The sequence below is a fragment of the Poecilia mexicana genome, unplaced genomic scaffold, assembly GCF_051168715.1.
Source record: "Poecilia mexicana isolate PSO_F unplaced genomic scaffold, ASM5116871v1 scaffold_21, whole genome shotgun sequence".
In the NCBI taxonomy this organism is placed as follows: domain Eukaryota; kingdom Metazoa; phylum Chordata; class Actinopteri; order Cyprinodontiformes; family Poeciliidae; genus Poecilia; species Poecilia mexicana.
In genome coordinates this window covers 15,010,670-15,028,498 of record NW_028263390.1, presented here as the reverse complement: position 1 = coordinate 15,028,498, position 17,829 = coordinate 15,010,670, and the positions used below count along the sequence as shown (strand labels likewise).

Here is a 17,829-nt window from a genome sequence, read left to right as displayed (position 1 = left end):
CAACAGCATTTCTTAAATTACATATTTATTAAATCGCGACAGTTTCTAAAATAACTTTTCTCTAAAATTTAAGGACATCCTCTCACCCATTAAACAATACCATAGGTTGTTCTTTCACTTTTTTTTTTTTTTACTCTGGTCATCAATCTTCAGCCTCATCCAGGTGTTTGAATGTGTGGCATAGAAGACTTTTGAAACATCTGTCAGCCTGATTGGTTGTTTCATCTGATTTATGTGGGCTCCAGTCAGTCTCCAGGACAGCAGCTGCCCATTAGCCAGAGAAGGACCTTGTTCCTCTGACCTCTGATATTCTCCTAACTCACTTATAGACACATACATGGGGCAAACATAGTTGCCTGGCAACTGTAATGTCAGGGAACATATATTGGATCCTGCAGCACATGGATAATCTAAGATAAATTATTAATCTTTGCTTATCTGCATATTTATACTTATTTTCAAAGACATCAAACCTATACTCAGCTTTCTGTTTTGGGACACAATATCTAAGAGTTATTCTTGTTCTCTTATGAACTTAGATTTAACATTTTGTGTCAGCTGAGCAAAGTTTTTGTAATTAAGACAGTGAGTCAATAAATAGCCAATTATTTGGTCACATAGTTACAGTCATAAAAAAAACAAGGAGTATAAGCTCTTTTCCTTTGAATTCCTTGCCTCTGCTTTTAACCCTGCAATTAGAGCATCAGCATCCTCCCGCTGGAAGTGAAGCCCGCCCCCGCCCTTCCTGCGCTTCGACCAGCGTAAAATCCAGCGCCAGCTCGGAAATGAGCGACAGAAACTGGCAGCCAGGGACCATGCACGGAGTTCGGAGAAAATATTAACTGGAGCCTCTGATTAATTCAGTTTTATCTTTTTTTTTCCTTCTTTTTTTATCTGTCTTATATAAAAGCCCATGGTGCGGGAGAGGGGATTGCTTTTTGGGCAGAGCGCATCCAGAGCCGAGCAGAGGCTCTCATTAAATCAGTGATTGCACCAATTCGGTTCAAGTTTTATCTGCGCGGAGTAAAAAAAATTACTCCCCCTCGGCCAAAACGCACTGATGATGTCTCTAGTGGTTCACCTGAAGACGGTGGCTCACCTTCGGGGGAAAGGTGACAGGATTGCGAAAGTTACATTCAGAGGTAGGAGCAACATTTCTGCATGTTGAAGCCCTAACAATATGTTGTGTCCTAGTTTAAGTTCGAGTGTGTAACGCAATGGGGCGTGATAAACGAGTGGCGTTGAGTTTCTATCCCAGAAAACTTGCTGGAACCTTTTCACATATTTTGCTTTGCAAATAATTTGCATGGTAGACGTATGCACAGCAGTGCATCATTGCCAAATGGAAGTAAATAAGCTTCCAAAATAAAAGTTTACAAAAAGAAAAACAAAAACTGAAAAGAGTGTTGTATTTAGCTCCCGATGAGTTAATGTTTGGTATTTTTGCCCTGAAGGAGAGCAAATCTCTTCCCCAGATATGTGCAGCCTCTAAGTTGTCTTAGACATTTGCCATATAATCTAATCAGCTCAGTCCAGCTTCCCTACTGCTGAAAAAAAAACATTCCCACAGCATGATGCTGCCCCCACTTTTCCACTCATGGCTTGCGTCAAACTGCGGGTGGGACCCCTTAGGGCTTTCTGGTAACAGTGGCTTTCTAATTTACGAATTACAAATGTGCTAATTAGGATTATCCTGAATGCAATTGGATTTTATTTTTGGGACAGTAGAGTAAAAAGGGTGAAAACATATGCGCACAGTCTTTTCTGAACTTCTAATTGTAAAACATTTCAAAACTGCATAATTTTCCTTCCACCTCACAGATATGTCCTGTTTTGCTTTGGTCTGCCACATGCAATGCAATGAAATGCATAGAGGTTTATAGCTGTAACTAAACAGCATAAGAAAATGTTCAAGGGTAAAAAAAGCCTTTGCAAAGTGTCAAAGTGTTCTGTTGTCAGTGCAAGAAAATGATCAAATATGTTCTATATGTGAGACAATGTGAAAATATGCTAAAACATAATGTGGAACCGCAGACTGCATTACTGTTATATAACAGGTTTTCTTTGTCATTATTATGTACAAAAACAGGCTCTTCCTCATTTCTCGCTTTGTTCAGTGCACATGTACAATACTTCAGCTCTAGTGCATAGGAAAAGGTTAACAAAGTGTGGTTTTGTTCACTCCTCAGTGTGTTACTCTGTGTCTGGGAGATAAGGAGACAGGAGAGCATCTTTCAGCACCTTGGACAGTGATCAGTGCTCCCTGACAGGTGCTTAGTGGCTCCTCAACTCTGATTTAAAAATCCCAGTGTCATCATGTCGAGTGTGGAGGACGGTGCAAAACCCACATCCAGTTCCTGTCCTTTCGCCTGCTCTGTACAACAGCCGTGTGTGCGCGCTGTGGAGAAAAGCATGCCTCTCGGTGTTAGGCTCTGTGCCGCAGTGATTTCGCTTGGGTACAGATATTACATGAACCGTGTCATCCTTGTCAGGAATTAGACTCTGGGCTCCTTTCTCCGTGGCACAACTGTCAGCTTAGTAGCTTCAGTTCATCTCTTTATAATTTCAAATAACGTCACCAGTGTTTTTGTGTGTGTGGAAGTTTTTAGCGTCATCCAGGTTGCAAGTTTCTTCGTTTTTTTCAAAATGGTTCACGAGGAGAAGGTAACGTCCCATGAATATTTAGACTGTTTCATATTTTCCCACATTATGACTACAATATATTCATATATTTTAAGGGTTATATTTTGCGAACACAAAGTAGCACATAACTGTGTGTTACTTTGCATTAACTGTGTGTACATCATAGTGAAGTGGTAGGAAAATGATACATGATGCCCAGTGTTTTACAAATAAAGAATTGAAGAGAGTTGAACTCTGACAAACACAAATAAAACGCCTCATAGATTACATGGATAGCTCAATCTCAGTATGAATACAACTGTTATGTGAATGTTTCTAAAGATTTGCTTGTGAAGAAACACCATCATGAAGACCAAGGAGGACGGTCAGCGATAAAGCTGTGGAAAACCTAAAAACATGGTTAGGTTATGAAACAATATTCCAAACTTTTCACATCCTATGAAGCATAATTTAATCCATCATCTGAATATGAAAAAAAAGGAATAGATGCAAACTTAGCAAGACGTGGCCACTCACATAAACTGACACCCTGTGGAAGGAAAGTATTAACCAGAGAAGCAGAGAATGGTCTGTGGCACCTCTGGAGGAGCTGCAGAGAGCTTAAGTGCACGTGGGATAGTCTATTGACAAGTTTTTGAAGCCATCAAACACTCTACATATACTGTCCCACAAGTCAGGTAGGAGGCGTGGCAAATATGTGAAGAAGATGCGCTTGGTATAAAAAAAAGATAAAAAAGATCAAAGTTTGTTCTATATTTTTTGTTAGTTAGACTACAACATGTCCCTGATTTTAATAGGTGTAGTTGTGGTTGTTGTTGTTTAATCAGTATCCCCTGCATTGTTTGGTTTATTATGGTTGTGTTTTACTGCTCCTGCTCTTTGTTCAGTTAGCTTTACCCTCCTCTGTGTCTTTATGTATTTTGGTCCTTTTATTTCTTATTTTTTTTCTTCTTTTTTGCAGGTGACCACTCATTCTTTGTTCGTTTTTCATCATTTGTACCAATACACATGTCTTCTCATTGTAGCCAAGTTACTGTCCTTTTCTTTTGCAGGGTTGTACATCAGCATGATCTTTTGAGTTATTTGCACATTCTGTCTCAGTAGAGCATAACAAATACAACTGAAAGGGATAGTTTTTTTTTTTTTTTTTCAGAATATGAATGGGACATGAAACTTTTGTTAGCTCACCCTTTTTCCACACTCCTGGCTTTGTTTTTGCCAGTAGGCTTCGCTTGTTGCTGTCACATTATATCACTTGCTTCTTCCTCATGTTGTGTTTTCAATACTTCTCCCGTAGCTGGCAGAACAGCAAGAAAGATACCTGAGGTATAGGAGCTCACTTCCAGAGCCACCCAAGCTGTATTTGCAGTGAAAACATACAAGGCTTCTGTGTGCAACATTACCAACCAAAGCTGCTCTGTCATGCAGTATAACTTAGATAAGTCTAGTAACTCTAGTCTTGTGCACTCAGAAGAGCAGGGAGAAGCAGCTGAATACTGCCAGGTTTCTTTTTAAATGCAAGGCCAGTTATAACTATCCTGCTTTGGCATAGACTGTGTTTTATAGGTTACTACTAGTGCCTGCCTGGTGGAACAGTGGTTAACAGTCTTACCTTGCAGCATTGTGGTCCTGTTTTTGATTCCTGGCCTGGGCTTTTTCTGCTTGGACTTTGCACATCTTCCCCATAAATCCCAGGGTGCTTCATCGTCTTAACTTGTCAAAAATATGACTTTTTGGTTAATTGGCTGTTCTAAATTCCGCTTAGATGTGTGTATGTGTGAGTATGTGTGCCTCTGAATGGACTGGCTATCTGTTCTTTGGCAGCCTTACTTGAATAATTTTGGAAATCCCAACTAACCTAAACCAGGAAAGGCTGAGATTAATTAAATGTCACAGTGCGAACAGAAAAGGGATTTGTCTCTCCACACAGTTTAGATATAAGTTTGTTTTTAGCTGCATAGTCTTTGGGATACAGTGTGACAGTGTTTCTGTTCAGTGTGTGTTTGTGTCAATCTCTTTTGCGTCTGAGGGATTATTTTGAGTCATGCCTTTCTCTAAAACCTGTCAGTGGAGTTTCCTTAGCGCTTTCAGCTCTGAAAACTTCCTGTCTGGGCAGGAAAGCGTCTGTCAAGAAGAACTAGATTGTTGAGAGCGGTTAAAATCTATAAGTGCATTTGAAGTATAAAAGAAATTGTAAAGTCAAAGACAATATTTTTAGTTTAACATCTCACATTCTACACTCTTATAAATAAAACATTGGACATAATCACTGCTCTGAATGCCTTAGAAAGCAATAACCTTAAACGACTCAGCTTTGTTTATGGTGGGTGTAAAGAGCTTCCTTAAGGTCACTCTTCCATTGTTTTCATAAGGTTAAAGTGTAGCCAATTTACTGAGGGGTTTTCTTCTCTCTTTTGATGATATTCATATATAAATATGCTTTAATATTTGGAATAATTCACAGGTGGACACAAATTAACTTAATCTGAAACAGATTTCAAGTTGTGCTGCTGACTCAGTAAACTCAATATAAGCAATTATTAAACTTCTGCTGCCACTTTTCCGTTAGACATTTTCTATAGAACAACACAGGAATCACTTCCTGCTTTGGAGCTGTTCTGGCTCACAGCTCACAGTTGATAGGAAGGGAAAATAAAGAAATTTAGTAAAATGGCTACAGCTGCACTGAGGACTGACTGCCTCAGCATGTAGCGCACCTGTTCTACTCGCCGTGTAACGTGATGGCCAGCTGCTGCCCAGAATTACCATTTACAGCTCCAGGACTGAAGGTTATAGATGTTTTGCTGCTTCAGCTCACCTTAAATTAAATGAATGGTTCATTAACAGCCGCTGGAAAACTTGATGGCAAGCTCAGGAGTTCATTCAGCCATTTAAAGCAGCTGTGCTGGAACAGGGACACACCTTAATGTTACACAACATCGGTCCCCATGGGAACAGAGTAGGAAACCACTGAACCATTTTCAGCTTGTCTTTACATCCTGCTGCAATTTGTAAATATTCTCCTGTTCTTTTTAGTTTGTGATGGGGATCATTGTCAAATTCTAATTGACAAACGTTTTATGTGGAGAGGCGACGAAGACTGAGCTGGTTGTCCACAATAACAAAAGAAATACGTTTGGATGAGTCAAAGTGAGGCTTTTTAATCTAAAAACACTCTACCACCAATAACAGAGCATGGGGGTGGTAGAATCATGCTGGGGGTCTTTGCTGGAGTAAATTGTAGAATGTGGTAGAAATATTGAAGAAGGACGACTACCTCCACAAATTAACTGCTAAAAAGATCTAACTTAAAAACAATTGGATATTTCAACAGGACAAAGATCTGAACATAAATAAAAACTTGTCTCGGACTCGATGGTTTTGACCTCCGTCCTTTTAGGAATGTTTGAACTATCCTATAAAATAGTTTGGTTTCTCTGCATGGTGGCAAGTGATATTTAATTTAAAAATCCATGGGGTATATGTCCTGTATGTCAGGGGACTCCAAAGGTGGCTCTTAATAACTTTGGCTAAAAATAATGAAGAACCAACTAATGTTTTTAATATAAACGTGATCATATGTTTAATGCCTACTAAAAGTAATTTAAAAGAAATACTTTTAACTTCACAAACAAGCACAGATGGAACTCATGTCTTAATTTACTGAGATGAACCTTTTGTGCATTTCTTTTTTGTGTGTGTGTATCTGTGGACGCTGACCATGTAAATTTACTCAAGTTTTCTTTCTGTAGTTGAATCCACACGTTAAGTCTTTCATTGAAAACCTTTAGTACATCAGGAGATTACAAAACTGTAATCAACGCAAAGAAGACTTAATTATAAGCTGTCTTCTTGCACCCGTGAATGGTTCATCGTTTTTTTTTTGAGGAGCAGATGTAATCAACGAACTGAGGTCGCCTTAAACGAAGAGGCGTCAAAAATTAATTGATTTCCTGACAAGTCTTTAATGAACTCTATGTTATCTGTTGCTCTGAGTTTTTTTTTTTTTTTTTTTAAAGGATAGTGCTCCTGTACTGGTTGCTCATTGGTTGGTGCTGTAGCCTGCAGAGCTTTTATTTAAGTGTGTAATATTCTGTGATATCATTAATGAGAAAATACAGAAAAGTGCTTTTGCCTGGAGATATTTGAAAACTTTAAGCTTTGCTCTCGTCTTGCACTTATCAAGTCTTGTCTTAACATTCATGCAACAGAGGGGTTTTTAAAAATATATATTTTAATAATTTTTCGGCAGAGACTTTTTTTGAATATCTCTTATGCTTGTAGGGACATTTGGTTCATATTAGAGGCACTTATTTTGAATTCAAACCACTTTCAGTCCGCTGTAATAAAATAGAACATAAACAAAAGGCAAAAAAATAAAATAAAATAGCACATCTCAACCTTTTTCCTTTCTTCCTTGCTTGATTTCTTTCTCACTTCATAAAATAAAACATGTGCTTCTCATTCTAGGAAGGTTTTCTCTTTATTTATGTTCACTCAACTTTGTGAGTCTTTATATCTCCCTCTTTGGGCAATGCCAGCAACTTGAAGTGCTACGCGGAAAGTTTTCTTTAGCTTAGTTTGAAGCACCTTACATAAGAAACACATTATCTATTTTTCTCTCATTGAGTGAAATCACTCCTGTGAGAGGCCACTGTTATCAATAATGTAGGAGGCGTGTTGTCTCTTCTCCCACTTTGACTCTGAAGTGCTATTTATTTTGTTAAAAAACTGCTTCAAAGGGACGTGGGCTTTCATGAGGTGGTGCAGAATCTCAGAGAGATGCGACAGAGATGAGGAAAAATGAAAAGCGGCTTGTTTTGATGAAATGTGAAAGTTAAAACAGGTTTAGTATGTTTTCAGCTGTGCCCTTTTCTGCTGTGCGTTTTTATTTGCTCCTGAGCTCAGATGACGGCGTGTTTGCTTCGCAGATGAATGAAAAGATTTTGTCGAGCTTTGTTAGTCGCAATATTATCAGAGCTACGCAGAACCCAGGATTTCTATTCAGATGTATTATTAAAGCTAAAAGAACAGGGCACTTTATTAATATGTGTGTGTGTGCTTAAGTTTGTATGACTGTCCACATGTTCTCACATTAAGCCTAACCTATTCAAAGCAAATAAACTCAACAAAGCAGAGTGGGACAAAGCAGCCAGGTGAACAGGAGCTGCAGCAGACATGAGGGAGGCGTGTGGCTGTGCAGTGGGCCGATAAACACGTCAGCAACAGAAAGCTGGACCATTAAAAGACACGAAATGTGACTTCTGTTTTTCATATTCTTTAAAATTTGTGACTTTTTCTTGGTTGAAGAGTTAACCAGGAAATTTGCTGTTTCATCATTCACATCTTTTGCATCTTTCCTAGCTTTTCTTGTAATTTTATGAACTGCTTTGTTGGTTTAATCAAATACGTATTATAGAAGGCAATGGGACTATTTTACATTTTTCCACAATTCTTAGTAACTTGGCTCACCTGTCAAAAGGACTAGGCTTAAGTTCAGCCAATTCTGATTGATTTGAATGAACTAATTTACACAATTTACCAATAATGCATCTGTCATTGTTTCACATAAAGGAAACAAAAAAACTATGGAAGGGATGTGTTGCAGATAAAGACTCCATTTTCAATTGCAGACCCTCATAGTTTTCTTGATTTATTATTTTAATTTTGAGGCATGCCCAAGAAAAAGAGGCGTCTATGTCAAGTCGTACTTATAACCCAAAAAAACAGGAACAATCTGTACCTGTAGTAAGATACCAACATATTTTAAAACTTTTTAGCTAGCACTCTCTGTGCCAGAAAGTGTGAAGGCCACTGTGTGTGTATGTTGCAACGTAATCACGCGGCGTGCACAAAGTACACTCAGATCATTTTCTCAAAGAGAAATAATGGAAAATATTTTTGTATGAACTCGCTAATATTGCCCTTGCATGTCTGTAAGTTTTGCAGCAGTTGTTCAAATTGAACAATGTGTTTTGGTGCTAAAATGAGATGCAGTCAATCCATCCTGTAATAACAGCCATCTTAAATTCACAGAAAGTAGCAGCACCGCTCATAAAGTCCCACATTTGAACACATTTGTAGAAACAACCGACTTGAGGAATTCACGTATTAAATGTGTCTGATTTGGAAGTGATTTGAGGACTATTACAACTAAATTATAGCAAAAAAAAAAGAAGAGAAAAACTTGTTTTTAAGAAACCTAAACAAATTAAGTTATATAGCTCCTCTATTTTCACCCTCTTTAAAGATCACAGTATATATCAGAATTTGCTTGGGGTGCTTAACAAGCTACAAAAAATAGGTTTTGCTAACAAAACTCATATATAATAATTACCTGAACTGTCTGAAATGTTGTTCTCTGGGGTCACAATTATAGATTTGAATTGAGCCAAAGGAGAATGTGAGGCTAATTGTCCCTCTGCTGAAAACAAATAAAAAGCAACTGTGAACAAAAACTCAGACAGTCTTTTGACGGCGGCAGCAGTGTTATCCATCCAAACCATGCATCTAGATTGTCTTGTGTATGGGAAACTCTGACTGCTGTTTTCTGCGAAAACCTTCCCAGGCTGTGAGTCTGCCCACTCAGTCTCAGCTATCATGATGCCATTAAGTCAACTGCCTTTTAATCTCTGGATCCTCTTCATCTTTCAGGTCTGCCCCTCTACAGCCGCGTAGCAGAGAACTGTGGGGAGGTGGCTCACTTTAATGAGGTTGGTGTCTATGTTTCACTCTGCAGTTATCAGAAAAAAAATCATGCTGGTTTCACACATTGAAAGTTTTCTTAATGAGCTGAGGTAGAATGTCAATAATTGGCAGAAACAATAGAAGATGAGGGATTAAATCTATTTAACGGGCAAAGCTCACCGAATGTGAGTATTGTAACAGAGCAACATAGGTTCTCTGAATCCGAGGAGTTGATACAAGAGTTTGATCCAAACAAAACTTCTGCTATCAAATATAAATATCTGGTGCTTTAAAATAGCATTCTTTTAATAAAAAAACTGGAGTCAACAGTTGCATCTTTGAGGCATTAATCTCTGGACTAAAGTCTGCTTCGTGCGAATAGGAAACACTCACCAACCACCGGCTGGATGGTGAGAACTTAATTAGCTTATCTGGTGTTTCCAAAGGCTATAATTGAATTTTGAGACCAACAGCAGGAAGTGTAAAGTGATTCACCTTTTTTTTTCAACCACACAACTAGGAACAGTTTTGTAAATTTACCTAAAGTTGTTTTGTTTTTTTTAATCTTTTTTTTTAAGAAAAATAAAATCTTTTAGAAGAATTTAGCAAATAAATTGGTTAAATATATACCGAAGGACTGTTTATATTTTATCTTGGCTTTTGAATCCTTAATGCGACTGAATTACATATAGCTCTGTAATTGTAAGTCTGATGTCATTTTTCTTTATATATCTGTGGGAAAATATGGGAGTAAATGCTGAGACACTGCACTTTAGAAGGTATTCATATTCCTTGAACCTTTCCACATTTTGTCTCATAAACTTTCATTTATTTTCTTGGGATTTTGGGTGATAAATCAACACAATGTAGCACATAGCTGCAAAGTGAAACAACAGTTATGTTTTTATTGTCTTTTTTCTTACAAATGAAAACTTGAAAAGTGTGGCTTACATATGTATTCAGCCCTCTTTACTCGAATGCCCCTAAAAACATAGTAATTTTTTTCCCCAAAACGTCACTTAAATAAAAGTCGTTGCTTTATAATCTGCTTGTATTTTAATCACCGTGAGAATACAGTTTTTCTATTGTGTTTTTAGAAATTTATTTAGTGAACAAAATACATGTTGAGGAATCAAGGTACACACCAGACACTCTATTAACTAAAATCCCAATGAAATACATTGAAGTTTGCAGCTTTGAAGTGACAAAATACAGAAAAGTCAAAGGATTATGAATGCTTTGCAAATCCCAGTGCGTATACACACTTCCATACACTTTATGAAGCCATTTTGTTTAAACCGTGTGAGAATCCCACCAAGACACTCCTTATGTGCTGACAGAGTTGTCAGTAAATATTTCGAGCATTATTACTTCAGTATGGTTTATTAAGGAATTATCTGCAAAAGTTATGACTTGCAAAAGGCTAATTTATTTAAATGTTTTCAAATCCTTCTAATGTGTGCTTATTGCCAGCCCAGGTCTTAGATTCTCACTCTGCTCTAAATAAGGTTTTTCATTCCCTCCTACATCTGTGAAAAAAGCAAGAGGGTTTAAGTACTGCTTCTGCCAGACTTGGAAGCTGAATATTTAAGCAAACGTTGGAGGATTTGAGCTGCAGTAAATGAGAATATTCTCGACAGCAGCACACTTCTCTGTATTCCTTTGAGTTCTTCTGGTTATGGTTGGCCTGTCTTTATTTACCATGGCTGCTCTGAGATTATGGGAAACATTCCCAAATCGCATTCCTACAAACTCCTCAAACTGAACAAAAAACAAGTTTTATGATGAACTGAAACATGAAGGCTTATGGGAAAAAAAAGGAAGAAGGTGGGAAAAACAAGAACAAGATCAAAACTGAGGATCAAGACAGGAGTGTTACTTAAAAATTTGCAAAAGCTGGAGAGACAGAGTAGAGCTTTAAGGGATAAACTCAAAATAATAAAATCCAGAAAACAAAAAGGAAAGTGCTGCAAACAAAACCTTCTCAGAGGATATGAGTGCTGTTTGTGCAAAGAAAAACATTTTTTTTTCTTTGATCAGCTAACAAGCAGAGTGCTACTTCCTTTACTGATAACCAGTTTTCTTGTTTTGCTTTTAATCAGGAAGTTTCCACTCACTCAAACCCACCATGGAGCTCATAGGGTTGTACAGTCCCACCAGCGAACGTCTAACCGGTTTTTCGGTTAGACGTTCCCTACTAAGAAGCAATAGTTTCTTCATCATTATTTCTGGGCTGATGTTTACTGTCCCAGTGGGTCGCCTGTGAAAGAGATTTGTTGCAAGCTGGTGCACACAGGCTCACTCAGACAGATGCCCAAACAGAAATATATTCATACCAGTATCAAAACAGAAAATACATACTTTATTTGTGATTTTTTTTCTATGAAAAGTCATGAATCTCCACAGCAACACTGCACTATCTCTATAAACAACTGTAGAGATAATGGTTTGCCACAGTCTATTGGTTTTGTAACTGTGCTGTTTGAGGCCTGATTACATTTGTTTTATATAATGGGTGTTTCTGTTTTCGCACCTGTATACCATCTCTCACAATCTCACATTTTCAATCCACATTTATCAGCTTTCTTGTTCATTTTTCAATGCTTATTTAATAAATACGGTGAATAAATCTGAATTTACTTACATTTTTGTCTGTAGAACAATTCCTGCATTTATTTCTCCAAAAGCAGTTACACCACTTTCAAATATCATTAACAAAATTCAGGGAATGCTATTGAAAAAAAAAAAAAAAGTCCCCAAACCTTGGTTTGTCCCTTTGGTCCTTGATTTTATAAATTTTAATGTCACATATTCCCATGCTTAGATTCCATCCAACTGCATGCTTGTAAATTAAATATTTTGCACAAGTCATCATTTATTCATAATCTTGGAAGATGTGCTGGAAGAGCACATTCCTGGAGTGTCCTACAGCATTTAGAGAACTTTAAAAACTATTTTCAGAGCTGGCAATATTCAAGCTTGTGCTTCACCCTGAGGCAACTGTTACTTTTCTCCTCTTTGCTGATAGGAACATCAGCTGAAATAAGAACCTTAGATGTCAACATCTCTTATGATATAAGGTTCTTGTTGATAGTGATGCAGTGAGGGTTCATATGTCTGACATTTCTTGCTTTAATCTGTTCAATTCACTCTAAATGTGATTATCCAGACAGTCCAGGAAGTGCTTTGGAAGTGAGCTCACTGAGGTGTCTTCACTCTATCTCCGGTAAGCCACAACAAGCCCAGCAGCTCAGGGAGCCCATCAGGCTGATGAGGCTTTCAGCAGCAATGCAAACTGAGAAAAAATGGCAAAGTCAGCTATCTTTCAGCAAACTCCTAAATTGTACCATTTTTTTCAAAGGTCATTAAATCTTTCAGCAACTTGTAATTAAAACTCCTACGTCATGTGAAGTAGTAGGAAAAAAATAACAAGTAAAAACATTGTTTTTGGAACAAAACGGCACTGTTCCTTTATTTTACTTATTTTAGAAGTTGTGACCTGTAAAAACATAATAATGCATAGTCTCCATGCACTGTCCACCACTCAGGTCACGTCTCATAAATGCGTTAAAACTTAAGATTCAGTCTTCTGAGCTGCATCTAAAAAAAAAATAATATAAAAAATCCTATTTTAAAGTCAGACTCACAATCTTAAAGACTGCACTGACCGTATCCATTACACTGACATATAGTTATTACTTCCCTTCCATACCTTGGTGTGCATAGTTTAACTCCAAATAAAACAAATTATCTGTTTGATCAAAATATTGAACATGTGCAGAGCATGCTTTAACTAACACTGCCGGCCACATACAGAGCAGGACTCTCTGTTCTCTGCTCTAGTTATGTCGAACTTTTGAGGGGGAAGCCCTGTCGTTCTGCAGCTAAAAGCCTCACCATCCACTGAATAATGAATACAGATTCCCTATCCAGCTTATCTGCACACTAGTTCAAAGGCATTCAGCTAGTCCATGCATAAAGCAAAAAGACACACAGCTATATGCTAATGGCCTCAACGCTGGGCTCAATGAGACCTGCAAATGTTCCAAATGTTGATGAAGACACTGGCGAAAAGGAAGAAATCAGGAATGTTTGGAAGCGTGAAGAAAGCACAACAATGGGACCGCAATAAAGACGCCTGCACACTTGCATGCACTTATTGCACAATCTTTCAAAGTGCAGGAAGAACATGTGACTCCAAGAGAGAACTGGACACTGAATTGGTGCTGAGAGATGTCAACTAATATACGTATTAAAACCATGTAAAGAAAATCTGCACAGTGCTGCTAGGCCTTCAGTCATCAACTCTTTCAGCAGCATATGGTGTTTTTACAGATTCATTGGAATTGAAAGTCCTGACTACTGACTTTATTGCCTGCCTCATTAATTAAAACTCACAAGAGAGGCGCCTGATGAATGAAATTTCTGCTTTCTGTTTTATGTTAATAAACCCTATAACTTCGAGAAGTTAAAATCAGAAACCTTTTTTTTAATCCCTCCTAAATCTGGTCAGAATTCTTGATGCTGATTTTTATTTTATTTTTTGTTAATTTGAAGACTTGCATCTCTCTGAAAAAGGAAAAAACTAACTTTGTCAGTGTGAAGGGAAAAAAAACAACTTTAACTCCTCACACTGTTTTTTTAAGATAACTTAATACCATTTGAGGAAAAAATGATTTAAAAGGATTTTTATGAGATAATTAAAGCCCTTTGAGAACAAAATCTCCTCTAACTTTTATTTTATGGAGATATTACTTGTTTAAAACAGGAAAAAGTTGTCCTATTTGGTAACTAAAAGGTAACATACAAATATTGTTGAATTAACAGAACAAAGTTACTATTTTCCTGGTTCTTTTAATAGAAAACAACAACAAAAATCTATTGTTGGTTTAAAGGGACTTCCGTGAAACATTAAACCTTGGAACAAATTAGATCCAACATATTTAAATAAAACCAGACAAAAACTGACTGCTGGTTGTTTATGTGTTGGAGAAACGAATAATTAGATAAAGTTCATCTTGCGTAAATGGGTCTCTAATGAATTAGTTGAAGAAATGTATTGCACCTTTCTCCTCAGATTCAAGATTAGACAAATATCTTAACTTCATTCATCGAATGGGGAACGTTCTAATCCTGTAATGGCAATGCTGGTTCGAAGAAAGTATTCCACTTCCCATACATTAGATAGAAATTAGTTGGGAAGTGTTGGAGTGACACTTGGAAAAACAGAGCGGAGATTGAAAAGTGCAGCATTAAAGAGTTGAAATGGAAAAGCAAGATTGAACCAGAGTTGCTGGCGTGAACTGTTATACCGTGCTGTCAGTAAACGCAACGCGACTTCCACTGCAGACCCAGCTTATTAGTGATGCTGCTTGATCTTTGCTGTCAGACATATACACACACACACAAGCACACACACACGCACACACACATGCACACGCACACACACACACACACACACACACACACACACACACACACACACAATCCATATATACATAGATAGTTATACATATTGTGCATAGTGTGGGATAAAATCTGAGGCAAACAACGCTGGACCTTTTCTAAGTCAGCTACAAAGTTAAAATCTACAAGTTGCAATAAAGAGAGTTGGCAAAAACAAAAAAGTAATTATATGGGAGGTTCAGAAGTGCAGGACACCAAGTCCACTATTACCTAAGGGCCTTCTACACAGAGGCAGAGCTGTGTTTGCATACACAGCATTAATAGAATTGTGTTTAAAGTATTACTGGGAGACCGCTTCTCTGCTTTTATTGTCATTCTGATTACATCAGAAGGTATGCGCGAATCATCCAGTGATGCAGCACTGCATCTCCATGGTGAAGAGGGAGCTGGGTCACAAAGTAAAGCATAAAAAGGGACGAGTGGTGTTCCTAACTATAACCATGTCCATCATCTTCGAGTGTAATAAAAACTACTAGAAGTGCAAATGCAGGAAGCTGAAAGAAACTTTCTTCATGGAGGAAATGTGATAGAAAACCAAGGGGAGCTTAAGGTGCCTGTGCCTGGTGCTCTGTCTCTGTCTTCATTGGTCAGTGGCGGAGGAAAAAGCCTGTGAAAGGTTGTAGGTCTACCTTTAGTTACGATAGTGGGATATTCCTGTACTACAGGGGTTAATTCCTGTATGCTTGCTGAGATTTATTAGGTTTTCTTATTAGTTATGAAATTCTTTGAAAGGAACCAAATCTTCTGGATTCGTTCACTTCGAAGAGCCGTTCAGAAGTGTTTAAATTATCCGTATTTCTAAGAAGTCATTTGATCCCTAATATAGTTTTATATTCATTTAGAGAAACTTGGCATGTGTGGGTGGAATTCATAAAAAAAAAAAGTTTGAACCATCTATATTAAGTAAAATGTATATTTTTATTCCAAAGGTGTAAAAAAAGAACAGCGGCATGTTCTTGCTGAAAAATGTGGTTATCAATATATTTTCATAAAATCAACTTTGCAATATTGTCACTTTAACAAAATAATAACCCGAGTCATTATTATTAGTATTATTATTATTTTTTTGCCAAAAGTGATATTGGAAAAATAAATAAATACATAAATAATAAAATTTAAAAAATCCCCCCCTCTTTCTTTCCAAAAAAGGTTTTAGGTGTAGAAAAAAAAATCTAATATCTTTGGCTATTATTTTAGGAAGGCAGCAAAAAATAAATATCGAATATCCATGTGCTTCTGTACTGCAAGTGTTGTGTGCATTAATTGTATTTTAGTTCTACTTATAATATAAAAACAATATAATGGGAGCAAAATATAACAAATGGAAGAGAAAATAGTAAGCTTGAGTTACTTTGGCAAAAACAAAAATCTTCTGCCGCATTAAATATAACAATTAAGGCAGTGAACTAATATTAAACAACACAGGGCAAGAAGAAACCAAGAAGAAAGGGAGTGTATCGTGACCGTCATCATCCTCTCTCCCATTGCATAACTAGCTGTCATGGCCACGTCTTTCACATCTTTCACTTTGCTTGTGTACACATGCACACAAGCAAAGTTGTGAAAAACAAAGAAAGGCTCTCGCCAAATGCAAAGGAGAACATGTGGCATGCAGCATGCTGCGTTTATGGAAGTACGTCTGGATGCTGCACACGTCATTTCATTATCAATTTCAAAGTTGTGCAACTGAAGCACCAAAAAATTATGAATAGTTCCATTATTGATGGAAGTGGTGTTGTTCTGCAGACAGCAAGAATAACGAGACTCAGCTGTAACCTGCTTCAGCGTGAGCATGTCATTATTAAATAGAGCAGCGGTAACAACATCTGCCACGCTCGTTTCATCCACGATAGATTTGATTTCGCCACTTTTTGCCTCCTCTTGTGCAAAATGGAAAGTCTGTCAGATGCAATCATGTAAAAGTCGGGCAAAATGCTACATGACCGTTCGCAATGAGGACACTAAAACATCATCAGCTATTCCCAATTTAGGACTGCGTTTAAAAGTTGTCTGTGATTTAAAAAACAATGTTTGTCATAAACAAGTTAGACAGGCAGGCAGTTGTTTATGTGCTTTCAAAATAAATTAGGAAAATTAAACACAAAGTGTGAACTAGTTCTGATAAAATATGTAGAGTAAATGAGAGCAGCTCTAGTAGGAATTCAGTAGCATTAAAAGAGTATATGAGCACATAATTCAAGCTTAAACTGAATAATACTTTTTCACAAAACATGATCAATGAACATAAATAATTGTAAACTACAGATGCCAAGTGGGGAACTGTGAGCATGAATTTATTTAGATCTTTTTGTGAACTGCACTGTAAGTTTTTAAACTAGCATTTGACCTTGATCTGTGTTCATTTTACACCAAACTAACTGACAGGAGCTCTAAGAAGAAGTTAGGTTGCACTGTTATTGCTATTATCCTCCGAGGATTCATCTAAACCTTGAGAATCAAGGTGAAGAGAGTTTCATCATAAGATTATAACAAGCTTGGAGTACGAAACACTGGAAGCTTCTTAGAAGACTCCTCTAATTGTGTCAAATTCCTTCTATCGTTATCACATTAGAGCAGGGGTGTCAAACTCAATTTCACCGAGGGCCACTGCAGCATATTGGCCCCCCTCAACTGGCCACATTGACGGTACAGACCAGGAGGGCATCCCTGCTAAAACACACCCCAGACAAAAGGTTGACTTCCCACATTCAGGTCTGAAGAGGCTTATAATGATTAAATGGTCCAGGTGTGTTAGAGAAGGAATGCATCTAAAGTTGCAGAATGGTAGCTCTGGAAAACTAGACTTGGGCACACCTAGTATCAGTGTATAAAAATACAATGTTAAAAATAAATTAAACACCTAATATTGTTAAATAACTGATTTTATGTATTGAAGTTTTAAATATTACATTTGAGTTTCCATGGATGTAAAAATTACTGCTCAGTTTAAAAATTACATTATTTAAATCAATGTTTAAAGGTGAGCAAGCAAATAATAAAAACAAGTCACATGGGCAGACAATATTGACTTTA

General features: G+C 37.3%; 1 protein-coding gene across 3 annotated transcripts in view; it reads left to right on the top strand.

Annotated features, from left to right (window-relative positions):
• The first annotated feature begins 723 nt into the window (after nt 1-723).
• otofa (otoferlin a) overlaps nt 724-17,829 on the top strand; it is a 75,242-nt gene continuing 58,136 nt past the window's right edge. For all 3 annotated transcript variants that reach the window (XM_088001835.1, XM_088001836.1, XM_088001837.1), the window contains exons 1-2: nt 724-1,142; nt 9,298-9,356. In XM_088001835.1, coding sequence (XP_087857961.1) covers nt 1,061-1,142; nt 9,298-9,356 — 141 coding nt within the window. In that variant the 5' untranslated portion in view covers nt 724-1,060. The remainder of the gene's footprint in view (nt 1,143-9,297; nt 9,357-17,829) is intronic.